At 38.7% G+C, this 27,836-nt stretch overlaps 1 protein-coding gene and 1 pseudogene across 1 annotated transcript in view; both read left to right on the forward strand.

The window, feature by feature from the left end:
• Positions 1-26,152, forward strand: part of LOC138014619 (BAI1-associated protein 3-like) — a 43,524-nt gene extending 17,372 nt beyond the window's left edge. The window contains exons 11-37 of the mRNA XM_068861743.1: positions 1,524-1,620; positions 2,492-2,599; positions 2,844-2,948; positions 4,549-4,655; positions 5,264-5,381; positions 5,760-5,884; positions 6,139-6,223; positions 7,219-7,275; positions 8,433-8,530; positions 8,819-8,867; positions 9,323-9,465; positions 11,333-11,456; positions 12,816-12,884; positions 13,233-13,307; positions 13,884-13,988; positions 14,225-14,440; positions 16,126-16,194; positions 16,584-16,663; positions 17,115-17,181; positions 17,766-17,807; positions 18,438-18,509; positions 18,928-19,011; positions 19,838-19,916; positions 21,781-21,819; positions 22,741-22,861; positions 24,520-24,737; positions 25,291-26,152. Of these exons, the coding sequence (XP_068717844.1) occupies positions 1,524-1,620; positions 2,492-2,599; positions 2,844-2,948; positions 4,549-4,655; positions 5,264-5,381; positions 5,760-5,884; positions 6,139-6,223; positions 7,219-7,275; positions 8,433-8,530; positions 8,819-8,867; positions 9,323-9,465; positions 11,333-11,456; positions 12,816-12,884; positions 13,233-13,307; positions 13,884-13,988; positions 14,225-14,440; positions 16,126-16,194; positions 16,584-16,663; positions 17,115-17,181; positions 17,766-17,807; positions 18,438-18,509; positions 18,928-19,011; positions 19,838-19,916; positions 21,781-21,819; positions 22,741-22,861; positions 24,520-24,737; positions 25,291-25,382 (2,644 nt within the window). The 3' untranslated portion in view covers positions 25,383-26,152. The remainder of the gene's footprint in view (positions 1-1,523; positions 1,621-2,491; positions 2,600-2,843; positions 2,949-4,548; positions 4,656-5,263; positions 5,382-5,759; positions 5,885-6,138; positions 6,224-7,218; positions 7,276-8,432; positions 8,531-8,818; positions 8,868-9,322; positions 9,466-11,332; positions 11,457-12,815; positions 12,885-13,232; positions 13,308-13,883; positions 13,989-14,224; positions 14,441-16,125; positions 16,195-16,583; positions 16,664-17,114; positions 17,182-17,765; positions 17,808-18,437; positions 18,510-18,927; positions 19,012-19,837; positions 19,917-21,780; positions 21,820-22,740; positions 22,862-24,519; positions 24,738-25,290) is intronic.
• Positions 26,153-26,516: 364 nt separating this feature from the next.
• Positions 26,517-27,479, forward strand: LOC138014620 (uncharacterized; annotated as a pseudogene).
• Positions 27,480-27,836: the final 357 nt, after the last annotated feature.

The following is a 27,836-nucleotide window of genomic DNA, read 5'->3' on the forward strand; positions in this document are numbered from 1 at the left end:
CATCTTATGTCCCAGGAGAAATTGCAAACAATGATTATGCCAAATTTTGGGGGGTAAAAGAGGTGTATCATAGGATTTGAGAAAGTAGTGAATAAGCCATTTTCAAAAATACCTTAATACTCTTTGTTGGCCCTCCAAAATTTTGCATAGGCATTGTTTTTATTATTGAAGTATAGTTGACGTAGTATGGCCGTGTAGCTGCGTCGAGTCACAGAAAGCGCGCGAAAAATGAAGCCTCGCTTATGTTTAGGTGAGTTAACCTGGGTTGAGCCTGCAATCCAGTCGAAGACCAGTACCTGGTCAGTGGTCAACTTAAAAAAAAAAACAGTTGAGCTCAGTGAGCTCTAATCTTGAGCCGGCGATATGGTCACGTGATACTGGTCAGCGGATACCAGGTGTCAATTGATCAAAACATGTATGTCCAATTTTAAGATGTATGCTCTAAACTAGCATGATCCTGGTCACATTGGCATACTTGGAGGGGTGGACGTACGTACGTAAAAGCGTATGTACGGACGGTCGATGACGCAAAAGGCAAATAAAACCAAAATTTCTCGCATCGATGGGTTACCATATTTTCTTAACTATGGTGCTCCGCGCGCGCGTGCCTTCGGCGCGCGCCGTGCTCCGCTAATAATTGTGGTTTTGGCAAATGGACAAAAACATGGCAACTCCGCTTTAATGGAGAATAGTGCGAATCAATGAGAATCACGCATTCCCGCGAAAAATCTACTACGGATGATAGTCTAGGATCGGCCTTAAATGATGTTGAAGACTTTATGGATCTTGAAGTTATAATATCAAAAGATCTCACCTGGAGTGAACATATCAGTACAATCGTGAATAAGGCGAATCAGGTGTTAGGGCTTATAAAACGGACCGTTGGAATAGCTAACACAAGAACGTTTTCACTGCTTTACAAAACATTTAGACTATGCCGCATCAGTCTGGAGCCCTTACCTTACCAAAGACATCCATTTAATTGAGTGTACAAAGACACGCGTCAAGGATAGCTCTAAGGCAAAAAATAGGTGACATGTCCTATGAGGACCGTTGTAACTCGTTAAATTGGCCATCCCTGTCCAGCCGCAGGACATATGTCTCCCTAGCGGAATGCTGTGGGATTGTTTTCGGGTTGTCTCATCTGGATTTCGAATTTGCGAAAGTCAGCTCCACTAGAGTCAATCATTCGTATAAACGCTTTTTTAAAAATCAACAAGAATTAACTGTTTTAAACATTCATTTTTTATTGGAGTGATTAGTGACTGGGACAACCGTTGCACCAAGGAATGTTGTTGAAGCGAGAAGCCTCGAATCACTTTTAAAGTTGTAAACTTTTAAATATATTCTTTTATTCTACTATTAGTATTACTTTTTTTTTTTTTTTTGCTTTGTAGAAGTTTTATTCTTTTAAGGAGAGTTTTACTAACAGGGCTAACCTCTAGACTCCCCTTTTAAAATTTATGCGTATTTTTTTATATATGGATTTGAATAAAGATGTATTGATTTGTTTTCTTAAATAGGTATTTCAAAGACGTGATGCAGTCTGCAAGGAAATCAAGTTGTCACCCAAATGATAACATCGATGATTTTCTCGGTTTTGTTGAAATTCCGGTGAAGGTAAGATAATTGTTCAATTTCTGAATCCTTGAACCTTTAACAGTTTTCCAAGGCATTCCTTTCTTTTACTCTGAAGAGAATTATTGATCACCTGGCGGGTCTTTTTTTCTTTGTCGTAAAGGATAACACACGTTGACATAGCCAATGGCCGTATTTATACTAGAGGACGTCTAAGACGTCTCAGACGTCTAAGACACTTGTAAAGTTCATTAATAATGCATGAGGGTGCAAACCAATCCCAGCACAGTATTCAGATCACATGTACACAACTGTAAACCCCAATACAAATCAACTGAATTGTTAAACAGTAGAATTAACTTTTGATACAAACTCCTGCTCAGCTAATTAGTATTCATTAACTTTTGATAGAGATCTCTACTGATTAAAATAACAATACTTTGCATTCAATTTAATGTATTCATTTCACAATTCAATTCGCGTCCGATCTTTATGGACGTTTACAATAGCTCGCCTATCGGCTCGCCATTGTAAACGCCCATACAGATCTCCCGCTCATATTTTATCTACTACTTAACAGACGTCTTAGTCGTCTCAGACATCTAAGCCGTCTAGTATAAAGACGAGACGCACTAAACTGGGACGCACTTAGCAATTAAGTGCACACAGTCTCTTTGGTGATTAAATCTCAGTATCTTTTAAAGAAAATTGTGAATTTGATTTCTAGCCGTCGAAGTCAAGTCCGTCCCGTATTTATATCAGTCGATCTTACGGCCAGACGTTTAATGCGTCTGGACGTCTTAGACGTCCTCTAGTATAAATACGGCCAGTTATATTTTTAATGAAACTGGACAATGGATTAAAAATCAGGTATCACCGACTTACCAATCATGATTGAACTTGAATTTTTCAGGAGATACCTTCAAGCGGCATTGACCAATGGTTTAAACTTGAAGGTCGTTCGACTAAATCACATGTAGATGGGGATTGCCACATAAGGATTACTCTGACATCTGGAAAGGTACTATTTTACTGTGCAATTCTAAACAGCTTATTTTACTTTAGGTGAGCGTCTAGATTTGATCGGAGCATTTAGCCATGACTAAACATAATTGGGCTAAGAAACTTGTAAAAAGCACTTTGCTTCAAGAGCTACGATGTACGCGCATCGTTGTAAGTGAACAATTCGAAACAATATTTCCATTAGGAGCCACGCAACTGCGTAAAAAAGATGGTTCTGACAAAAATGTCTACGTATTTAACAGAGACCTGACATTCCAGATGAGATCAAATGTCAGTACCCAACAGCGGTGGATATTTATGACGCTTTTCTGAGAGAATTTATTAAATACGACTGCAAGCAGAGTAAGGTGAGGTTCCTTGTTAGTAGCGCAGTTATTCTACGTCGTAATATGCCTTAAATTACACAAGTTTAAAGTGCTACTATGATCAAAAAATCAATGCCTTTTTTCTTCAGACTTTGAAAGTGCGATTGCTTAACACTTGACTGGCAAATTTTTGTCCAAAGGTTGTTTACTTTGACTGTAAGTTTTGGATTTCACGGTACGCCATTACTCCCGTGCTGCATCAGCCGCGTACACACACATTGCATTCTTAAACTATTGAGTGTTTGACGTCATTTTCTCCTCGATCCAGCTCTCTCAAGATTTTAAAGTTAGTAATGGCGGACCAGGAAATATGTAAATTCCAATTAAAATAAACAGGTGTCTCTTTTAAATCAAGGCTTAAAACTTGGGTCACTTACTGTTTAGTTAACAGAGTTTTGAAATCCAAAGAAAAAGAAAATTTGATTTTTTGGTCATAGTCTCACTTTAACACGCTGTTGAAAACTAAATCCTCCATTCAATCCTAAGTTATTTTCACCTTATGAATATGTCAATAGAACTGTCATACGAAAAGTTAAAATCCACCTACCATTGTATCTGTATCGAGACCGAATTGCATCACGACGCAAGATTGAAAATTACATCGTTATTTAAAAACTGATTAGTGGGAGGGCCGGAAGGGAAAATATTTGGCTCGAGGACATGGCATACGCTGCGAGGTCCGTGCGGCATGAGCGAGGGCCAAATATTTTCCTGTCCGGCCAGACCAAAGCTCAGTCAATAAGCATTTTACTATATTCATGAGCACTCAGAAGGTGCAGTTTGGACAAAATAAGTAACAAACATTTGCATAGAAAATATATCTAATATGTTGCTTGCATTTGCTTTCCGGCTGTAAATAACTTCGATGTTGAAAAGCGACGAAATCCTCTAAAATCGCATCGCACTGAGCAGTTCGTGTTTCTAGTAGGGCCGTACGGCTTTTTCCGGCCCTGCTCGCGCTAACGGGGATTTCCCAATAGTTTTACAATGAAAGCCCGCGCGGGGCCGTACGGGCTATATGATAAATGGGTTTCTCTTTTAAAGTTATTCGAAACTGGCAGCATTCAACCAAAACCAGTAGAAAGTAGTAAAGTGCAGAGCAAAATTCATCATATTTTAATGAGTGGGATCTACACGAACTTTTAGTCCTGAAGATAATCTAATTCTGCCAGTATCGGGTCCGAGAATCGAACCTGGGCCACATTTGTGGGAGGCGAGTGCTCTCATCACTGCGCCAACCCTGCTGGCACCGCCTCGCTTCAATGTGGCCCAGGTTCGATTCCCCGACCCGACGCCATAGGCTGGTTGAGTTTGTGTTGGTTTTCTCCTCTACTTCGAGGGTTTTCTCCGGGTTGTCCGGATTTCCTCCCTCAGCGAAAAAAAAAAAAAAAATAGCATACAGCTGATTCCAGCTGGCTGTAAGCTGTGCTCCAATTCTCATACATGGACCGTATAGCGGCTACCAGAGGCGCCATATTATAATTTCAGTTCCACCTTGTTGAGCTGCGTCGTTGCTGTACTTTGCGACGACGATTTTCGAGACTTATAACATACTATTATTACGCAATATGTGCCTTATTAGGAGTGTGGCATTAAAAGAGATTCTGGTCAGCTTTGTCCTGAAGCAGAATTCATTCTTCATCAACACGCCCTACAAAATGAGATCCATAAACTCCAGGAAGCAAGCATGTAAGTGAAACTTTATTCAGTTGCAGATGTTTCATTCCACAACTTGCTTTGCAGCAGTGTTTCACTTTGCGTTCTTCAGGCTTTTCTCGAGGTAAAATCGCCCCACGCACATCGTTTTCCTTTAACCTCGCATTTTCAGATTTTTAAATTCTGCGATTCCTTCGGTTATTTTGATTTCAAATCTGGTCTACAATCCGTCATCTTTGTTTACCTTAACCCTAACCCTAACCTTAACCTTCCCACCAAGCAATCACACAAACGCCCAAGAGCCTACAATCATGGACAAAAGTGTTGGGAAAGTATCTTCATTTTACAGATAACCCCCCTCCCCCTTATCAATGATGGATTTTCCAGGGGAAAAGATTGTGACTTTTCTTGCCAGAAGACCTCCAACATTGAATATGGGGGAGCGAGGCTACAAGAGCATGGTTTTTCCCAAATACTTCAGCCAATAGTGAGAATAAGCGAATTAGATGTGAAGTGAACTGATTCCCGCAACCTTCCCAACAACTTTTGACCACGATTGTATTCTCGATCCATGCTGTCACTTTCTTCCAGAGTGAGCTCTACAATTTTACTACCGTGTTGTGTAATGTTTTGTGGCATAGGCGCTGGAGTCTCCTTAGTCGCCAACATTGGTTGAGACCCATGAAATACAGCTCATTAAACCTCATGCTACTACAGATCCACAACACATGGAAACCTGGACAACTCAGTCAAAGAAAGGTAACAATATAAGGTTTATGTTTATCAAGCTCAAACAAAAATTTAAAATTAGGGATCACGTTATACTTAGGTTTCGTATGCATATTCAAACTTTAGTAGCAACGAAAGAAATGAAACTAATTGATAGAGGGACAAGAAAAATCTTTGAGTCATGAAGATTATCTAGTGTGACATGTTGTGGAATAATGCATCTCAATAGGGAAACAACCCCTTAAAAGTTACGATCCCTCATGCACTATGTTTTTAAAGTTGCTTTCTGTGAATTGTTTAGAACTAAATGAATTTTACTTAAAGGCAATACAAACATAACCTGTAAAATAAGAACAAAGCACATAGTGGATTTCGTTTGCAGCAGAGTGACTTTGTTTTTTTCTCCAGGAAAGATCGCTAGTCAAGTCTTTGAAGTACTTCACAGATAATTGTTGGAGCCTGTTGATGAAATATCGCGAAATATTTCCTGTCACCGACAGAGGGAGACTGAATAGATTGGTGAATCTTTTGGAGTACGTTGATAAAAGTAAAGCCGTACTTCTCGTTTTTAACCATATCCAATAGCTCACCAATTTTTTGGCAACCATCAAGAGACCTTAATTCAAGGATGCATTATATATTAAAAGATTATAAAAACACTTGTTACCACAAGTTTGTCGTGCAGCTTCCACTTTGAGTTGAAGTTATCTGACCAATTTGTTTGTTTGTTTCTTTGTTTTTCTTTTTCTTTTTGCTATCTTTCGTGTTTTTTTTTTTTTACTTTAAGGTGTTTGGTGACTCTGTACAAACTTGAAATATTTAAAGGGTCCGTAAAAGAACCCTTGGATGTTCAAATGTCCAATCTTTTGAAGGTTGGTGTCGAGTTGATTTCTGTTTTGACTTTTTAGGGGATATTACGAGCCTCTTTCGTGCGACATACACAGGGGGACGATGGGGAATGCCCTTTGTCACCTGTTAGAAAACAGGTGACAGCCACAAGAATAGTATAACAGCGAAGATTTTTCCTTTGCATAAGTTTGTATTTTTGAGCAAAGTTTTTTATAACGTTGCCAAGTGCATTATTCCGATACTTGCATGATCGATTACTTTTTCGCTTTTGGTCTTTCCACCAACATGAACACCGTGGCGTCAGATGCAATCAAATAATTAAGGACGGTGCCTACTATTGTTATTGGGCATAGGTTCTGCGCATCTCGAGATACTCGTGTTTCCTATCGGTTATGCTTACTAATACAGGGATATTTTTGCGCGGTTTAAAACTGTCCGGATAAAGTAGATCTTAGTAAGTACTCTTGGTATCCAAAAGGAAAATTGGTGGTAACCATGCATTTTTTAGAGATAATTTAGCTTCAATTTGAGAAAGAACGTCATATATTGCTTTGTATCTTAAACCTTTTTAGAAATATTATTGATCAATTATCTTTGAAAAATGCGTGATTACCCCCAATTTTCTTTTTGAATTTCAATAAAACCTTTTAAGATCTACATTTCCTGCATAATCATAAACCGGGGCAAAAATATCTTTGAATTAGTAGGCACCGCCCTTAAGGGGTGTGGTTGACGAGGACAATCAGATAAGATCCTACCTGAATCTTATGCATTTCCTTTATGTTAAATCTTGGACAGATACAGAATAAGATTCAAGAACAATAGTGCCGCTATTTCTTTAGCATTTTAGGGCAAGATCTCCCCTGTGACATGCTAAATCCTTTTCGAAGTTCTATTCCTTTTATCCAGGGCATGAGACTGGCCACGGTAATTTTGATTAATTTCTTTCGTTGGTGAGGCATTACCCGGTTAGTTGTATCAGTGTTGTAGAAACGTAAATTTTATTTCCATTTCCCAGGAATCAGCCCTTGCTTGGTACAAGAACCTCTATGCCTGGAAACAGCCTCGCACAAAGGTAATTCGGTCAAAAAGGAGTAGCTTCCTGTGTTTACTCCTCTTCTTCGCATGTTTACTCTTCTGCTTTTTGCCATTTTACTTGAACTTTGTACTTAGTTTTAGTTTCCTCCATCGTTTTATGCGTGGCTTCAAGCATCTTTCCTTAAATTGACATGTAAGATCATTTTGGTCATTAATCGACGGCTTCCTCGACAAGAAAGAGATCTATCAAGAGAAAATAAAGAGATCGTGTTACTGATAAGAAAAGGACTGTGAATTACCTCAGAATTTCGCAAGCAAATCTCGGTCCAACCCCCGATTATCCCAGTTTTCGATTTTTGGAACGGAAGTCTGTTTCCCTTGACGTCAGCTGTCACGTTATGTATTACGATCTCATCGGAGATGGACGATAATAGAGAGATTTAGAATAAGACGATGTTCGTGGTTTTATGACAAGAAGCAGTCTCCTTTTGCCCTTTAAACGCGATGCTAAATCTCTCCGCCGTGAATCGAACGTCATCTGAAACACACTACCCTTTCTGTTTTATCTGAAGAAACTTACCGCAAAGTTCAGATATCCAGGAGCCCATGAGTTGGAGCCTGCCTCTCCCATACAACCCTTAAGAGTCAACCTTTGCGCTTATCTTTCTATTTTTAGAACTCCACGAGTTTTTCGGCTCTGTACGCGCTGTTTGGCCAATCCAGAATAAAGTTATTCTCAAACGAAAACAAAAATACCAAAAACAATGTATGCAAATTGTGGAAATTGATGTAAATCGATGTAAATGTGGGCGCAAAGGTTGACTCAAGGATACAGTGCATAGGGAGGTTCCTACTCGTTAGCCTGCGTAGCCGGCGGCATATTTTATAGCAGTATCATCTGGTTTTGGCACGTATGAGCCGGGACTGGCATGGGACTAGTAATTTTGACACTCGCGGCCAAAACACAACGAAGCAACCATCGATTTACTCCCGCGATAAAATATTCCTCCAGCTAAGCAGGCTACCAACTCGTGGGCTCCAGGGTACCCTAAGGGCTGGAGTGGGCGTTACGTTCTTTGTAACCCTTTCCTTCTTCTGTTCCTCTTTACGATGTTTTCATGCCTTAACGTTGTTTTGCTGTTCCTTTTTTTTTTCCCTTTTTTCGTTACTTATTTTTGTATTGTCTCTATGCAGACCGAGGAAGCCACGTTGTGTTCTATGGTGGAAGTGGCTGATTCGTTGGTGACTGACATCGTTCAAGCCAAAACGTCTTACGGAGAAATATTTGCAGTGTAAGCAAAACATCCCTTTGACAGTTTTTTATCCACTTCACGCGCACTTTTTTTACAATTATGTTCAACAACAAAACCAACTAGATCTTAGTTCTCGCCAGCATAAGCCGCCCTCCCACCCGCCTACCCTCATTGAATATCAGACAAAAAAAAAACGATGGATTTTAACATCATATTCAGCGGTTTTTAATCACCTTTTTGGCAGTTTCGTAACTCTTTAGTGCCATTTAAGACAGTCACATGATGACTTGTATGTATCTTGAAGTTCTCAATGTGTTTGTTTTTCAGGACAAAAGTAAATTATTTAATTACAGTTTACAGCCAGTTGGAACTTATGGTATGTTTTACCATTACCTATCTACAATAGCGGTGCAAGACATTGCAAACCTAGAGATGTTGAACTGCTTATCTGTTCTTTGTTGAATTTTTCTTTCCCTCTCCCTTTTCCTTTTTGTTTTTTTGGCTCCCCGGTCGAATATTCTCCTTGCTAAATGACAGACAAATAAATGGGTGAGGACAATATCATTTATTATATCTCTCAGATAGCACGCGAGCTGTGATTGGCTGAATTAGTGGGCCGTATTCTACAGTACGGCCTGCTAATAACGGACCCTTGTTTTTCCTCTTAGATTTATGGCCCAAGGGCTTCGCACTTGGGCCATAATTTTAAGCGGAAAAAAGTGGGCCACGCGGTCCGTAATGTACAGTACGGCCCTCGAACTCGGTTAGTAAGAGATATTTGTGTACACTTGTTTCGTAATGTAGTTTTCTGTGCTTTATTTATGTTTTAAGTTTGCCTCTGATGTTCACAACACCATGAGGAACATAAACCAACGTCTAAAGCATGAAGGTGGTGCTGACATTGTCGGAGAGAAGCTTTTTTCTCTGTACTTGTTGGTCAAGGAGATCATCAACCTCAGAGGCATTGCAGACAAGTACGAGTAAACTTTGATATAAATTACCTTTACAAAAAGCCATGTATTGTCAATATGAGTTTTTAAAATGGCGTTATACAAAATAATCGTTCTGTCAAAATCAAACTTAACTTATTACAGTGTAATGTGAAGTGCTAAGTGTCTACCCCATATGAACCATGTGAGCGTTAGCCCTACTAATAGAAATGGGCCCACACAAGGACAGAGAAAAACTCTGACCAGGGTGGGAATTGATCCCACGATCTTCGGGTTAGATCACCGCTGTTCTACCGACTGAGCTACAAGGTCAGACGGGAGCAGGCCGTGGGAACTGAAGATGTTAAAGTCACGGCAATGAACATGTACCAGTACAAGGAAGAATTACGTTCGGACAAAATCGTTCGATCTGAACGACTGAAGCAAGAGTCAATTCAAAGGAATGTGGAGCGAAACGTCTTATTCACGTAACTCGATCTACTAAGAAACTACTTCGGCGAATTGGAAGATTGACAATTGATTGGGTCACTCAAAGAAAACTTTCGTTACTAGTGCATTTTACAATAAAAAACAAAAGACAAAATAAACACCACACAGGAGCTGATTAAGCGTACTTTTCGTGGTCACTCATGACCGAGCACAATCGCACGGTCATACATTCAAATCCTGTTCAAGATTGGATTGGATTTTAAAGGTTATTTCGTAACTGCCTTCACTGAGATTACCTTTCTAAGGTCAATCGTGATCTCTACTGCGCGTTTCAGATATGTGATATATTTCTGTCGATTCTAAAAAGATGACGATTAATAATCGTCATCATCACGATTACTTTTATAAGTCTTGGGATTACATAGCCGACAAAACCCTGGCCAGGGTGGGAGATGACAACCACCCTGGTCAGAGTTGTTCTCTGTCGTTGTGTGGGCCCATTGCCATTTGTAGGGCTAACGCTCACATGGTTCATATGGGGTACAAAACTTGCATTTCACATTACACTCTAATCAGTTAAGTCTGTTCAAATATAAGTGCTACACGGCCAACGTTTGCAAAACGTAATACTTCCTTGTAGTGGTACATGTTCATTGTCGTGACTTTAACATCTTCAATTCCCACGGCCTGCTCCCGTCTGACCTTGTAGCTCAGTCGGTAGCGCAGCGGTGATCTAACCCGAAGGTCGTGGGTTCACTTCCCACCCTGGTCAGAAATTTTCTCTGTCCTTATGGGGTAGCAACCTAGCACTTCACATTACGCTCTAATCAGTTAAGTCTGTTCAAATATAAGTGCTACACGGCCAACGTTTGCAAAAACAGTTTCGAATTGTATAGGAACAAAAAAAAGAGTCGGAATTCAGGGAATAATTTGCCGTGATTTTTTCCACTTATCATTATATCCCTATATACCTCGGATTTGAATTTGTGAGACGGGGCCTACTGTTCGATACGATTTATCGTCTTTATCGGAGAAGAGTACAGTTTACAGATGTCATTACAAAGGCAGCAGTTTCTCGTCAGTTATTTAAAGACCCTGAGTGTTGGTGCGGCCGGAGTTGAACTCACGACCTCGCGCATGGTAGTGCTCAACCAACTGAGCCTCCTGTGCGAGGTTAGAAATTTCCCTTTTGGGAGGCTACAAAGCGACTTTGAACAGATCAAGTCAAGTGAAATGTTGGGTTTTGATGAGAGGGGGAAAGTGGAGAACCCAGAGAAAAACACCCCTGAGCAGAGTAGCGGCCCGGCAAACTCAATCCACAAAAAGCTTCTTGTCCAAAAATGGATTCCAGGCCACGCCGATCGAAGGCCAGTGCTGTCACCTCTGAGCCAACCCACTCTACAGTTTACCCATTCACCAGTTACACTTCTGTTTTATGGATATATTCTATATTTTTTATCAGATCAGACAATGTGTATGCTCTTGATGATTACCACGGCTGGTTCAAACAATCTGTTACGCGTTGGTTTGATATTGCGCAAGTAAAAGCAAAAGAAAGAATCAGAAAGGCTGTTGAGATTGATCAGGTATTAACGTTTTGGAGGCGTTCCCGGTGAATTGTAGACCGACATATCAATAGAGAAGTGATATTTGATTTTATATTCGCATGAACAGGAAGAGAAGTCTCCATTTCTATAATTAGGCAATTTTCCCCAGAAGAGCTTAATTATTAACAGGTCAAGGTGATTCAGCAACTCAGCGACTTATAATTACATTATCAAACGAATTATGATACAAGTTTTTTTTTTGTCTTTTTCATGCATCGGTAACACCATCAGTCTTTTTCTCAACTCAGATTTATAAGTCTTTCCAAAATGCTTTTCTCAAGGGTTTGTCGCGTTTGTAATAAAGCGGAAAAAGTATTGTGTATTTAATACACTCTAATCGTGGCTGTCAATAAGTTACGATTTAAACGTCGCATTTTACATGTGCCGAATCTAATGCAAATGAGCGAAAACAATATATTTTTTTCATTTGCATTAGATTCGGCACATGTAAAATGCGACGTTTAAAACCGGGCTAAGTTTTACTTTTTAGCCAAACAATTTCTAAACGTTTAACCAACTTTGTTTTTGCCTGCATCAACTGGAAGGCTATATTTCAGTCAACTGTCAAAAAAAGCATGTGATGTAAAATACTTGGTCTTGGTCATCAGCCAAATTATGCCAAGTGAATTGTGCTCGGGATGTTTGCCTAATCTAAAGCGCATCTTGCTTACCTTAGTCATCCATAAATATCAAATGCAACTGAGTCGAATACACATCGTCATTCTTTCATCCAATTTAATCTGCAGGCATTAAAATTAGTCTTAGCTAAAAGTAGTTTGGTTTTAAATAAAGTGAAGACATCATCAACGTATCTGAACTAGATGGTAGGGCGGGCGCTGTTCTGAGTGATCCGTTTCTCTTCAAAATGGCACATGAAAATGTTTGCAAGCACTGGACCTAAAGGCGAGCCCATTGCCAAACCGTCGATCTGGTCGTAGTATTCACCATCGAAGACGAAATCGCTTTTCTTTGCGGCAAATTCAAGTAAAATCTTTAGAACATGGCGAGGCAATGTTGGTGGGTCACTCAGGAAGAGCATACAGTTTTTCAAGACAAACCTGGATGGTTTCATCCAGGGGAACGTTTGTTAACAGGGACGAGATGTCAAAAGAGCACATCACCTCCTGTTTATGACTATAGGTCTTGGCCCAATCAGCGACACTGAAGGACGGATTCTTTGATGGTGAAATTGTTAGTTGAGATGGATTGAAGAATGCGAACAAGATAAGAAGCCAGATTGGATTGGATCACTCACAACAGCGCCCGCCCTACCATCTGGTTCAGATACGTTGATGATATCTTCGCCTTACTTAGATTCAGTTAACTTTTTGTTGGTAGCTTTTGAGGATAGATGAAAGTGTAACTCACTCCACTTCAGCAATTGATGCAGTGGGATGTTTCCATCAGGTAACCGTGTCTCGATTTATAAGCCAACATTTGTCCAATTTTGCATTTTTCATCTGAGCTCTTACTCAGCCTCTCATGACATGTTTTTTTTTTTTTTTTGTTATTTGGGCAACTTATTCTTATCCAAGCTAATTTGGAGGAAAGCATTAACCGCTGGTTTGTTTTTATCCTTTCATTCAGTCGCACTACGGTGGCTTGATCAGCCAAGCCTTTCGTTGTGCGCGTAATGTAAGTTCCTACAGGCCTTTTTCCTCTCTTTCAGTCACCACACACGAACGTAAGAAACTATCCATCGATCAAATTTGTGTTTTATCTTTAATTATTAAATGATCTGAAATTTGTGATTAGATCCGTGAGTTTTGGAGGAAGATTGCTTGGCCCATCCCAGCTGGGTCGTATGTGTTTGTCATGCAGATTACCAATGTAAGTACTTTACTTTACTGGAAAACCTGTAAAAGAGCTTCAGCTAAGTGTTTCTACCTATGTTAAATAAAGATTATGTTATGTTATGTTGTTACTAGAAAATGAGAGGAATTTTATAACGACGATGACGACGATTTTATATATTTTTTGAGAAAGCGCTGCCGTGAGACATGTCACAAGCCTCTACATTCTTCCATCCTTCTTAGGCTCTTTTAAGAATAAGTCATGTCTCGTATAGAGGGTATAAGTAATGTTGAAGCGACTAATAGCCAAGTGCTAGCTTTGCTTGATCTGTTTTCATAGGGTTTCATACATGGGTTGTGTTCAGGGGCCGAGCGCCTAGCCGGCAGCACAGCTCCTTCGGTCCGACCTCGTTGAGCTGTGCCCTTAGTAATTCAGTCTCCGACTGCGAGAAAGGGCGATTGGCAGGTCAAATAGGTCAGATTATTCATTTACGGACTTACGATATAATACGTACGTTTGTAAACAAAAGACCACAACGTTCCGTACAAGACTCCAACACCAAGGCTTCTTCGAAGTCTTTTAATTTCGAGTCAATGAAATGTTTTATTGTAGGAAGTCTGCAGCAATGCATCATATTACGCCGATCTTCTGTTTCAAAAGATAGTTGACAACAACTATTATGATGGAGATCCCGCTCAGTTTGACGTCAGTGAACAGGTACATCGCCCTCTAAGACTATTAGAATTAAATTAAATTAAACTTCGTCTATTTTACTTATTTTGCGGATTTCAGTTACCTACTGTTGTTAGGTACAATAATTTTTCGTCAAGTTTAACAAAACAATGTCATACAACGCTGTTTCATAAATACTGAATCTCGTGTTTACTGCTTTTTGCAACTGGGTTCTCTTGTCGTTATCAGAAACTAATGTGATTTTTTTCCTCGTTATCAAGCTGTGTGTTATGTTGAATAACATAGAATACATGCGGCTTTGGCTAAAGGGCCTACCCGATAGCTTGTGCTGGGATGATGTTATCAGTGCTCTCGAAACAGCACATGGCGAGAAAGGTGGAAGACATGCGCGTTCCTCAATGGAAAGTATGCTCTCTGGTGCAGACGACGATATGCTAAATAAGATTGGTGCAGCTATCACCCACATTGGACAGCGGGTTCGTTGTGATTTGCAATGTGTTATTAGGGACCTTAAGCAAGGACGACGACGACGGCTACGAGAACGTTGTCTAAAACTATTATTTTCCATTATTGTAATAATTTTGCAATTACTCTAAGTCGCTCGGCATGGAAGATGTGAGTCCACATTCTAAGAATAAAATTGGTGAGAACGGTGTGGATATTTAGAGAGAAATTGAAAAGTCATGGTCAGGTGCTCGCGTCTTCCACATGACCTCAAATTTGATCACTTCACGTCGTTGTCAAGACGAGAACGGCAAAGTAATATAAAACGCACGTGCAGAACGTGCAGAGCTATTGTTTTTGCTAGTTAAACCTATTGTTTTGTGGTGTTCTCGTAGCCAATCCTAATTAATAGATAAGTAGACGACGATAACAGGAGGCATATTAGAAATGTATTTTTTTTCTTTTATAAATCATATATTACGTAGCGGATCACTGACTATTTTCAGTGTAAACAAAAGCGTAAATCGTTTTCTGGTTTAACGCCATATTAGCCATTTTGATCAGTCCAAAATAAGGTGTGTTGTTAAAACGAACCTTTCTTGTCCTCAAAACAGCACACTAAGAGGTATTTAGATAAACACACCTTTTCATGTGTAGTTTTAAGGCCTCATGGGAATGATAAATATGCATTGGAAATAATCTGAATCATCTACTACTTTTGACTTTGAAAAATTGCTATGAAAGTGATCTCGTAACATTCCTACAAAAGGAAACCAAGAAGAGGTTGCCTATTTACGGAGTTAGGATTTCGGGTTATATTTTCGAGTTGGACTTCGGTTTGAGTTGGATTTTGAGTTGGTCAGTGTAAAATGAAGACTGCAGACCAAGGGTAAAATAAAGACTAAGGTTATAATGTAACTGTTGAAAAAGCCCAAACCCTTTAGAAGTACTAACAGTTAAGCCTCAATATTGTTTTATGCCTAATTAGGCTTAAAACTAGTACTTCTAAAGGGTTTGGGCTTTTTCATCAGTTGCATTATAACCTTAGTCCTCATTTTACCCCTGGTTTGCAGTCTGTATTTTACATTGACCAACTCGAAAGTCCAAGTCGAAATCCAAGTCGAAAATCCAAGTCGAAAACCAAGTCGAAATCTTAACTCGATAATTAGTCTTTCTCAACCAAGAGGACTCAAAAACATATTTGAAGACGTAATTATGAAGTAAAAAAAGACAGTAAAACGAAATCTTTTAATACTACAAGACCAGAAGACACCATTAAATATGGGTTGTGACTAGAATGGATACGATGAGACACTTGATTGTCTCTTTAAGGATTATCTCGAACACAAGGAATCGAGTTGGTTTTTTTTTCTTCAAAAGAGCTGTTGTAACCACCGATGAGATTCAATGAAATGCGTCAGTTCTGGTTGACGAGTTATTGTGCTCAGCAATGAGTTGGTGAAGGTCTCGGGGTAGTGTTCCTAACATAATCTGCATCGCACAGGTTACATACTTATAAAAGGATAAACAACGCATTGCTGATTAACAAGTAACTGCTCACTGATCTTGTTTCTTTCTAACAAAAATTGCTTGTAGAACGCTATAAGGCTGTACTATTCCGAAGTGATGATAGCTTCTTTGAACACGACTTGACACATTTATCAGATAATCATGTCTTTCTTTCCCTGTGCTAATTTTTTCCGTGTTGTATCTTCAGATGGGAGTGGATATCAAGAGACTTGTTTTTCAACTTTCAAACGCCCCTGACAACATTCCAGCTGAAGATGTAAGTTTTGCTTTCTAACAGTGATTCTTATTAACATATCATTCTGCATAACATGGTTTTAACCCGTTTTTACTCAGTTGTAACGATCATTTCCTACCTAAGACAACGGTCATCGAGATCAGTATTGCTAAACAAGTGAGGTCGGTTATTGTTAATGCATAAAGTGGTTCTTTCATGGAAAGGAGCCCTGAAAATACGCCCTTCATTACGATTTAAAGCTAAACAACTTGAACCATGAATATGTGATATTTATCACAGATAGACTGATTCATCTTAATCAGGAATTTACATTTCCCAGAGCGGTTGAATTGATGCAATCTTATTCTCTGCACTCTTTTGTTTTGATGTTTCGCTGTATTTTGTTGTTGTTGTTATTGTTGCTGTTACAGGTTGTTGGCAATTTGCTTAAGTACCTAGACGATGACCTGATGGTACTTAACACAAGTGTCATCAAGTCTGTGTTTGAAAGGTGAGTGCAGTAATGCGCTGTTACGACACCATAAAGATAAAAAAAACTATAAAATTGCAACTGCACCGGCCACCATTCTACTTAACTATACTTAATATGATGGTATAATCTGGTTTTGGCGAAAGATGCATAAACCCAAAATAGAGCCTTTGTACAGTTGCATTGGTGTAGATAGTTTATACTTTATTCTCTTCGAAGATCATCAGACTCGGATTTCTGAGACCCGCGGTGGATCATCGCTTGTCTTCATGGTTGTTTTCCATTTCTTTCCCAGTTTTTCGCGCGATTTGTCGTTTAAAACGTATTACAATCAGTAAATGTTTTCGTGGAATTGCTTGTACTTCAAAGAGGATTTAGACACCCTTTTGAAATTCGCCAATCGGTTAAGTCATTCAGATTGCATAATCTGACAGATACTATTACAGTCTCAATGCTTCTTTCTTGTTTCTAGAATTCTTCAATCCATGTGGGAAATAGTGCTTGAGAACCTCTACAATGCGATTAAAGCGAACTTAGGGGTAAGATTATCACATGTTTGTCTTTAGCTCCATGTTTCGCTTTGTTTATCTTAAGATTGATTGAAATTAAGCTTCGCACTGGTTTACCTAAAGTTAAGGTAAAGGTCCTTATTTTTGCGAGGGTAGCACGTGACAGTCAACTAGAGTTACTGATAAACTAGTGGCCCTCGGTGCGCACCTTTTACCCACCTTCCTCCGACAATGGTCCGTTTTACGAGAATTCAAAGCTACAGCTACACGAAACAGAAGAAAGTCGAAACAGACGTCAATCGAATGACGGGCGGGGATCGAACTGGCGACCCTCTAGCTCAGAAGGCCGCGCACTAACCGAATGAGCTAGCCCTGCCTCTCTGGGCACGCAGAGATTTCACAATACCACACAATGTACAACGCGCCCCCGAGGCATTAATCAGGGACATTCCTAACTTGGGCAACTCCAGCTAGTGGTCACTGTGCCGGGGCCAACTGATGATGGGTCCGGCCTCTAACTAATCGACTACACTGCTTCCCATAAGTGCGTCTCCTGTTTCCAGTTTAATTGATCTTAATACGTGATGAGGGTCTTTGTTTTCCTTTCTGTTTAGAAAACCGAATTGTTTTACAAAAGGCAGCACGAAGCACTTGAGGTAAGAATCGAATACAGGAGCTAATACTAGCCTAGCACGTATGGAACGGCAGTTCCCTTCTATAGTCTCTCCCTACTGCATTGTTATGTAGTTGTATCTATTATGGTTTTTGAATTTTTTTTTTTTTGTAATTTCAGTAAAAATGGATTAAATTAATGAAAATGTCAACCACCCTCGGCTACCAGGAAAAGTTCTTGGGTTGCACAAATGAAATGGCGACGAAAAAAAGTGTGGAATGGGAAACCTTGACGTTTAATAATTTTATTCTTTTTTTGCTTTTTTCACTCCAAGAAAATGGTCCTATTGTTTCAAAACGCACAACTTAAAGCTAAGCTAATAGACGACTAGTAATATCACTGAGAACCAATCAGTTCAATTACCACAGACCTGTACGATTCACTGACAATGCAATGTTGTCTTAGTCCTTGTGCAAGTATTAAGTCTGTAAAATAGATTAAATTTTTATTTTTCAAGGGGTGAAAGAATAAGAAATTTAACCATTCACGTACCAACATTAACCCTGACATTAACCCTTGAAGCACTTATTACTCTTCAAGCGATTCATCTACCATTTTGAGATTTTTTTGCTTTGGTACGAAGAATAACAGTCGATATTTTGTCTGTCGGTAGATTGTGCTGAGTTTCTTTCATGCTGATGGTGTTGGGCTTCAGCTGGACCAACTACAAGCGGGATTATACGGGGTAATTATGCAAGGAAACCCATGAAAGCTCGAATTCTAGTACAGTTTTAGACGCAATCTCACTTCAACCGCCCACTGTGGTTTAAGCTTTGAATTTTTTTTAAGTTTGAGAGCTTTGCAGCATTTTTGGCGATAAATAGATTAATCACTCCATAAACATTCCGCAAAAAGTTTTCAAATAATCACGAATATGCTACTCGAACATGAACAATAGAAAAACCTGAAAAATCAGTTTCAGGCCATAATATTTACACAAAACGTCTTACTATCTAGCTTTTGCTAATTTCCGGCTATTGATAGACAACCCTCTTGTCTCTTCATGCTGGATGGAACAAGTAATGAGAAAGGTCTATCTGTTTAGTCCTTGTAGTTGAAGCCTATTAAACAATAGATTTAGACTTTTTCTCGTTTTTCCTTAGACCCTGGTTGATAGCCTGGAAGTGAGGAAGCTATCTACGTTTAAATTAATTCAGCACTACTTTGCAGAGAAATGTGAAGAACAGGTACGAACCTGGACCTTGACAGAACTTTTTTGAATTTTGAATTTTTAACGAAAAAGGAAAAAAAAGAGCTCTTGTATGGAAAATTGCTATTTCTAAGAAACCGGCTTACATTGTCTCCAGGAACTCATCAAATGTCAGAATAACAATGTACTATTAATCCTATGGGCCATTTCGGAGTTCATGTCTGCCTCCTTTCAAAAGCGAGTCTAAGTGCGAAGTTTTTGTGATGATAATTAGTTCTACTTTACATATGAATGAAAACTATTTTGTATAAGAAAAACTTCGCACTTAGACTCGCTTTGAAGCGGAGGCACGCACTATTGCATGCTCTTGTTTCTTAAAAATTGGGGTGACTGCCTATTGGTGTTAATTCTTCTATTTTGTAATGTCTACACTCGGGTGGTCAAGAAGTAATGTTTGCGGTCTTCGTTAGCTGTCTTACTCGTTTTTATTTCCTTTCGAAGTCGGTAGCTGGTAAATATTTTTGATGCCTAACAAGAAATAACAGGAGCTCTCATGAAAGGAAAGGAAAGGGACTTTATTTAAGTGTCTAGTGGTTCTAGCGCTGGAGCGCTAATTGGGGACACTGTAAACTGAAATGAACAATGAAAGTAAATCAAGTCAAATGTTGGTTTTTAAGGAGAGGGGAAACCGGAGTGCCCGGAGAAAACCTCTCGGTGCAGAGTAGAGAACCAACAAACTCAACCCACATATGACGCCGAGTCCGGGAATCGAACCCGGGCCACATTGGTGGGAGGCGAGTACTCTCACCACTGCTCCATCCCTGCACCCCAATGAAAATAATAATTTTGCAATTTGTCCTTAGGAAAAGGTGGAAGAAAAATATGGAGTTGTGACGTTGAAAGTGTTTTATGATATCAACCATAAGAAGTTGCTAGTGAATGGTGGGTTCGCTCCTTTTTGCTTTTTACAAATGCTGAACGTAAAATGATAGTATTTTATTTGCACATTTACCTTATTCCCCTTTTCCCTTTTTCCCAAAACCCCTGGGATTTCCTCGTTGATGGTAATCTGTGTCCCGGAAACACTTTGAATCTGTAAACACTCTTTAAATCAGTAATAGTATAGTATAGTATAGTATAGCATAGCATAGCATAGCATAGCATAGCATAGCATAGCCAGAATAGTATACTCTATACAGTATGTGCAGAAGACCACATGGGGAATAATTTCTTCTGCACTCTCTTATGAAGCTGCACACGTGTGATGTGGTCTAACGTGTGAAGTAGCGTGCAAGGCGTTTTTGCGGAACATCAGGTCCTCGGGTTTTCTTGCCCACCTTTTGCCACATTTCTTGAGTGTCAGCCATGATTACAACTTTTGGTCTGGCTACCACAGGTTTGATCCGGTGATGCCCAGAACTTACCCCCTAGCCGATACCTTTGTTGCATGCCAAAAATGTGCGTGACTGTATTTTAGATTATTTATTGTGGCTAACCATCCATGCATGTAATTTAGTAGTTATTGTATGACAGTATGTATTGTATGATATACCATTACGAGATGAGTTGAATAAACTGATTATTATCTTTTTCTTAAATAATAAATTTATTTAATATGTCATCGCTAATTACAGTTTTTGTGAATTTAAAAACGAGACAGAAAGTTACATTTACATTGTTTTGTTTCACTAAGGCTGGGGGACTACTATTATTATTGTAAATGTAATGAAAATTTACCTAATATTAAAAATTCAATAATTAAAACTTCACTAATAGGGGAGTAAAAAAAAAATCAAAATCTAGCGTCCTGAAAGTTCTCATTCGACGTCAAAGTCCATCTCTTGTAGGTTGAGATTACTCTTCTCATTGAGCGCGATCTCCTTAAGCATAGGAGGGATGTTCTCGGGATGGTAAATGAGACTCTTGTTCTTATCCAAGACATTGTCATCGAGTAGTGCTCGCCTTTCTTGGCTCACAGGAGTTCCTCTAGTCGCTTGTGATAGACTTGACATTCAAATGCCATGCCTCCTGTAGTGGCGAACCCCAGCGGTGTGAACGTGGCTTGCTCTGCTTGCGTAAATACTTTTCTTTTCTTCACGTTTTCACGCTAGCGATATATTTGCTGAGAAGTAAGGTCTTTGTAAGATTCCGCATTTGGGTGACACACCCATACGTCAAAGCCCGTGCATGAATGTCAAGCCGAGAGTCAGGGGCTGTATTATCCCCCCCTGGCTAACGACTTACCGGTGATCTCTTGCAGAACAGGTTCAACTTCAACATCATGACAGACCAAGTTATAAGAACCTGAGAAAACCTGTGACCAAGGGTTCCACGCAATCTCTTCTCCTTAGATTATGTATCAAGCACCTTTCTCAGAATCCTTGCTGTTCCTAATAGTGCTCTTATTTGGTAGGAACGCTGTTCGGAGTGTAATGCCCAGTTTCCCAACCCAGTCGCCTAACTTTCCTGTTATTACCTGAGCAATTTTCAAATTACACATTCTCACGATTTCTCTCTTCAGGTCTTGGTATTTTGCAACCTTTCACCCTTTTTTTCACTGCGTTTTGCATCTCCGGGGATCGCGATGTCAACAATAGAGCAGTTGTTATTATTATTATTATTATTATTATTATTATTATTATTATTATTATTATTATTATTATTATTATTATTATTATTATTATTTATTTATTTATTTATTTATTTATTTATTTTATTTTATTTTTTTTTTTTTTTTAATATATATATATATATCATTTCATCAGTGTATGAGTAGTTGAGACGAGATAATTTTTGTTTCTCCTAGTGCTAAATGCCAAGAATCTTCCGCCGCTGGATACAAATGGTACGGGATGTGCTTTTTATAACAACACCTTTCATGATTTCAGCGCATTTAAGTCATGAAACAAATTAGAGTTTAAGGGAACATTCGTTAGGGGTTATTCTGGAGTAGAGATAAACAAAACATTCGGTTTACTTTTCCTTTTACATGAATTCCAATTTTCAAATCAAGGAAAGCGTTGATAAAAACAGGGAACGGTTTAAGAGCTCTTTTTCTGCCGTAGCCCTGGTTTTAAAGGGAACCTCCACTAAAGCAACAAAATAACTTTAAACCGCAGAATATAATGATCACAATTGAAGTTGCTCAAACTTTTTCCAATGAAAGCGTTTGTATTCGAGAAAAATAAATTTCAAAAACGCTTGTTTTGGCTTTCAAATTTACCGGGCGCCGCCATCTTGAATAATTGTGACGTGTAATGGTTGCCCTATTGTTCCAGAACAAACGCTCTTTGTGTCAGAAAGACAAAACAAGCGTTTTTGAAATTCATTTTTTTCGGATACGAACACTTTCATTGGAAAAAGCTTGAACAATTTTAATTGTCAACATTATGTTCTGCGGTTTGAAGTTATTTTATTTTAGTGGAGGTTCCCTTTAAAGTCGCCTAAAAAACCACCCCGCGCCATAAAATGCGGCCCTAAGTATTCCAAACAGAGCACTTTGAAAGCTGTGAAAAAGAATGTAGATTACAGATAATTTTATTTGTGCATCACATCACGTTAAAATTATATTAAAGAAATCAGAACTTTCACTTAAAAAAATCTTTAATTTTTCTTTAATGCGAATTAACTTTCCCCACACAAACATTGGTGCAACATTCAGTTAGTTGCCACGCAATTTTCCGCCTCATATTGTTTTTTCTTTAGCTTAGAACAATTCAGTTTCTTAGTGAATCACAGTGCTTTCACACGCGTTTTATCATTTTAGGATTGGCTGATCCATATGTGACCTTAAGACTGTTGCCAGAAGATTTGTTTGCCAAGGAAGTCAAGAAAACGCAGACCATTAAGAGCACTTTGTTTCCTCTTTTTGACGAACTGTTTGATTTGTGAGTACTTGAATAATTTATTTCTCTTCTCTGATCTAATCGCAGATTTTCTTTTCAATAGTACTTTTCTGACAATAATTGCAAACAACTTTGAACCTCATTACGTCGGCCAACCATTCCTTCTTTGATCAACTTTGAAAGCAGCGATGAATTTCATTGCAATCATCTATTTTATACACTCAATTTATTGGCAGGTTTTCAATTTTTCCGATAAAGCCTACACTTAAGGCAAGCAAGAAAACTATTTATAATTCGTAAGGGCATTCGCACGTGTCCCCAGCATTCATATTTAACTTTAAGTGATGAATGAAACAAAGGTTTGCAGTAATATAGAGACGGTTCACCGCGACCGCCGTTTCCCTTATTCTTCGTACGAGGGTATATGTTGTCGTTTAATTTTGCTCTTGCTTTGATTTTTTTTTTTTAACCGGTTAATTTTTTTTTCAAACCAGTTTAAATTTTTTAAACTGGTTTTATTTTTATCAAATGAATGAAGGGGTAGTTTCTAAAGAAACTGTGGTGCTGCGTCGGTGGGGAAGTAGTATACAAAAATTTGGTTTTATCAACGGAGTTGATAATGTAAATTGGCCACCGTACAGAGATTCTAAACGCTGACGTTTCGAGCGTTAGCCCTTCGTCAGAGCGAATCACTCTGACGAAGGGCTAACGCTCGAAACGTCAGCGTTTAGAATCTCTGTACGGTGGCCAATTTACATTATCAACTCCGTTGATAAAACCAAATTTTTTTATTTTTATCAACCGTGTAAAAAAGGGATTTTCTTTTTTGGGGGATGTAGTTAAAAAAAACAGAGGCTTGGTTTTTAGGGGGTCTGAAAAAGAACTAGACATCTTTTCCTCCTTTCTACTCACCTACCCCTCCCTGATCCTCTCCAGTACCTTTATCTTACCCCACCCTTCTTTCACATATCTAAGATTAGGGTCAGGGTTAGGATAGGGCTAGTCAAGAAAACGCAGACCATTTAGAACACATTGTTTCCTCTTTTTGACGAACAGTTTGATTTGTGAGTACTTGAAAGCAGCGATGAAGTTCATTGCAATCATCCATTTTATTCACTCATTTTGCTTAACCCTAATTACTAAAAGGCGGGCAGTGTCCTTAATACACCTTACATGGAAGTTAACCATTCAAAATAAATTCCTAACCCTCACCACTAAGCTGAGCATTTAACCCCAAACACTAAAAATTATGGTTCACATGCAATAAATAATAATATTATTATTATTGTCTTTGATAACATCAGAGACAACAATCTATCATAATAATCTTAAAATGATTTCTCTAGTTTATTTTATACATACTCACATGAAAGTAATTACAGAAAGATATCCAAACATTTTAATATGGGCAGTGTTCTAAAAAATTTAAACCTTTTTAAAAAATCAAACTGGTTTGAGAAAAATGAACTTTTCAAGCCAAAAACAAAATTAAACCACAACATATACACCATGATGTCATATCATCAACAAATCTGTTAATGTTATAAATGCCTCACTCTAAGGAGTTTTCCGTAGCTCGAGATGGGCATCAAAACTGTTGTAATTCGAAGGTCATAGGTTTCACTCTATGTTTAGAACTTGGATTTCTGTTTCTTTTACGCCCTGTAACATGAATTTATCACTGAGTACTGTTATTCCAGTGACGTCGAACCTAAGCTGCTGAAAGAGACTGGTACCTGCTTACACATCACTATCATGGATTATGACAAGTTTTCAAATGACGACATAGCTGGTCACTCTTTTTTCAACCTGAGCAATGTTATGGGTTTGCGGGAAGCTGTTGCTGGGGGCTTTGGAAATGTACCACAACAGATGTTAAATATCTTCCATCCAAAACCTGGCGGCCAGTACTTTGAAAGTAAGACACCACTTGTTTGTTTTTCGGTTTACACCATGGTATTTTGGCTGTGGATCCTTAAGTCCTTTTTTAGATTGGGATTAAAATCAGATAAACGGCCGAAGCCTAGCATCGCTGCCACTGGCGAAGTACACCTAGAAACATCTGTAGTGCATGATATTGTAGAGCCCGCAGACCAGCGGGACACATTGTCCATTCAGAACCTAGATAGGAGTTCCTGTATTTCGATGGGTAGTGCATCGAACAGGTGTTGCGGAGGTCGTATGTTTGAATGCTGCCTAGCATTCTGATTTTTGAGATGCACTTTCGCCCTTGCTAAGAAACTAGCTTATTTAAACTTAACTTACTAATTTTAATCACTCGAAAACGAGTCTTCACTATGGCGAGCGATACTAAAACGCCAAAACTATTTGAATCATCCATATTTCCTGAAAGGCTTATACACGTCAGTGATTGCATTAAATTGGAAACTCTACTGTGGACTCTTGTGTCGTGTCTTCTCCTTTTCTCCCTCAGCCAAAACCATTTAGACTTTGTTTTATCCTTATTTCAGTTCTGGAGTCAAGAGACGAAGAAACAGCAAAACTTTTCGTGAAAGCAGAAAAGGACTTGTATGAGAAAACCATCAGTGCTCATGCGCGATAAACCAGTTCTCGAAGATATTTTGTATAAAATCACCCAATGACGTGTAATGGAATAAACGCGTAAAATTACCCTGAGGAAAATATTAATATTGCTGGCCTTACCAGTTTCTGTTTATTCAAAGAATTGTCATGGTTAATGTTCTTAGCTCAATTCATTCTTGGTAATTAAGGCTTTCTCTTTTTGATTGTTATGTGACAATAATTTATTTCATTCCTTTGACCTCAATGTAATGAATCATGTTTGCCATACCCGGTGTGTGACCAATACGACCAACAAGTTCATTTATATAGCTTCAGTAACAGTATCCTATTGAAGTGAAAGTGGACTAAAAAACGGTTAAGGTAAGCGGTGTAAACGCGAATTACAGATGTATTGTGCGAAGATTAACGCCAAATAACAAATGAAAGAAGCTTTTGCGATTTTGTCGCTTCAGTTTATTAATGCTTGCATTGGAAGTTGTCAGTTCATTGGGAGCTTAAGCAGAGCAGATGATTCCATTTATCAAAACTTGGTTCAATTTCGGCTTCATTGTGGCTCTTTTCAACTTTGGATTCGACTCGTCAGCTGATTCTAGCTCAAACCTATGCAAGATTTGGATTTCCCTCTAGGGTCTGATGTGCCTCGTAGGTACCGAATAATGGGAATTTGTAACGCAGCAGAAAAGATCAATTGACTCGGTTTGCTCCCTCTAAGGATTGCCTTATTGAACAATGTTTATTAAGTTTTTGTTTTGTTCTTTAATTAATGAAATAAAGTTTACATTTAATAAATTGTACGTGTGCTAGTCAGTGGCTCAGTGGTTAATGTGTTTGCCTTGTGATTTGGAGATCCGTGGATGGAGGTCGCAAGGTTGGAGTCTTATTCATTGATTTCCGTAAGGCTTTTGATTGTGTAAATCACACTATCCTTGTTGAAAACTTAAAGGAATTGGAGTTATGGGTAGTATGTGGAATTGGATCAATGATTACCTCTCCAACCGTGTGCAAAGGACTCAAGTTAATGGTATAAGATCGGATTTAAGACCTGTTAAAGTTGGAGTACCCTAAGGGTCCTTATTAGGTCCCAGACTCTTTGCAACTTATGTAAATGATTTACCAGATCATGTTAACAGAGGGGCGTTATATATGTATGCGGACGATACAACAATTTATGTAATAGGTGACACACTGTTGATGAGATCGTTCTTGTTTTACAAGAGGGTCTTGACCAGGTGTATACCTGGTGCCTTAAGAATAGACTGATTATTCACGAGGGTAAATCTGAGGCAATGATTTTGAGCATTAATCCCTTCATTGGTCCTTTCAAACCTCTGAAGTTGGGTGAGGATTTTGTTCAGTACATATCCTCTACTGCTTGTCTCGGGGTTACCATCGATGATAAACTGTCTTGGTCTCAGCATATAAATCAATTTGTGTGTCATTCAATACTAAAGTCAAAATGCTGAGACGTATAAGTTTTTTACCCAAATCTATGTTAGAAACTCTGTATTTTAAGACTGTAATCCCAAGTGTCCTCTATGGGGTTGTGGTTTGGGGCTCTGGCTCCAAATTTAAAGAATTAGAATTGATACATATTAGAGCTGCTAGACTAATTCATAAGTTGCCAAAGGGCATGACTGATGAAGATATTTTAGCAAGAGCGGGGTGGATGCCTCTTGAATATTTTTATAAATTTCGTATTTTAATGATTACTCATAAGGCTTTTTATAATTTAGGTTTAGAGGAAATAAATTCATTAGTTGTTAGGACCTGTAAGAGCTATAATCTTAGGAAATCTTTAAATATTTTAGTTAATAGACCAAACACTGAGCTTGGTCGTAATTCCTTTGTACACAGGGCTGCAATCGCCTGGAATTCCCTGTCTGATAGTGTAAGATCTTTTTCTAATCAAACAGGCTTTAAAAATGGACTGAAGCATTTAAAACATACTGTTATGAATATCACTTTTGAAAAAGACAGCTCAGTAGTTTATAATAAGCATTCCGATTTTTATCATTATTAATACATATTTATGTTTTATTTATTTTTTTCACAATTTTATTACAGTAGGTCCACATCAGCTGTAAAGTTACTTTTTTCCTCTTGACCTGCTTTACTAAATAAAGTTATGTATGTATGTATGTATGTATGTACTCGTGGTAGTCCTTGGTTCAACTTCTCGGCTGCACTTGTAAATAGCCAACTTGCTTACCTCCGGCCAGTTATTCTGTTCGTTTCATTGACCGTGAAAGGCCCTTATAGGGGAGTGGTCAAGTAAGTATCTATGTATTCGGTCAAATTTGAAATTTAGTCTGTTCACGCTGTTGAGATCTGGTCATGTGACCACCAAATGACCCTAAATGCCGACAAGTGTATAGTCATGAACATCGATTTTAAGAAGAACAGTCAACGGTCATTCATTCCGGCCATGTGCCGATTAGCCAACAACACTTTGTAAATATGCGTCCGATTAGCT

The sequence above is a fragment of the Montipora capricornis genome, chromosome 8 (genome assembly GCF_036669925.1).
Source record: "Montipora capricornis isolate CH-2021 chromosome 8, ASM3666992v2, whole genome shotgun sequence".
Taxonomy (NCBI): Eukaryota; Metazoa; Cnidaria; class Anthozoa; order Scleractinia; family Acroporidae; genus Montipora; species Montipora capricornis.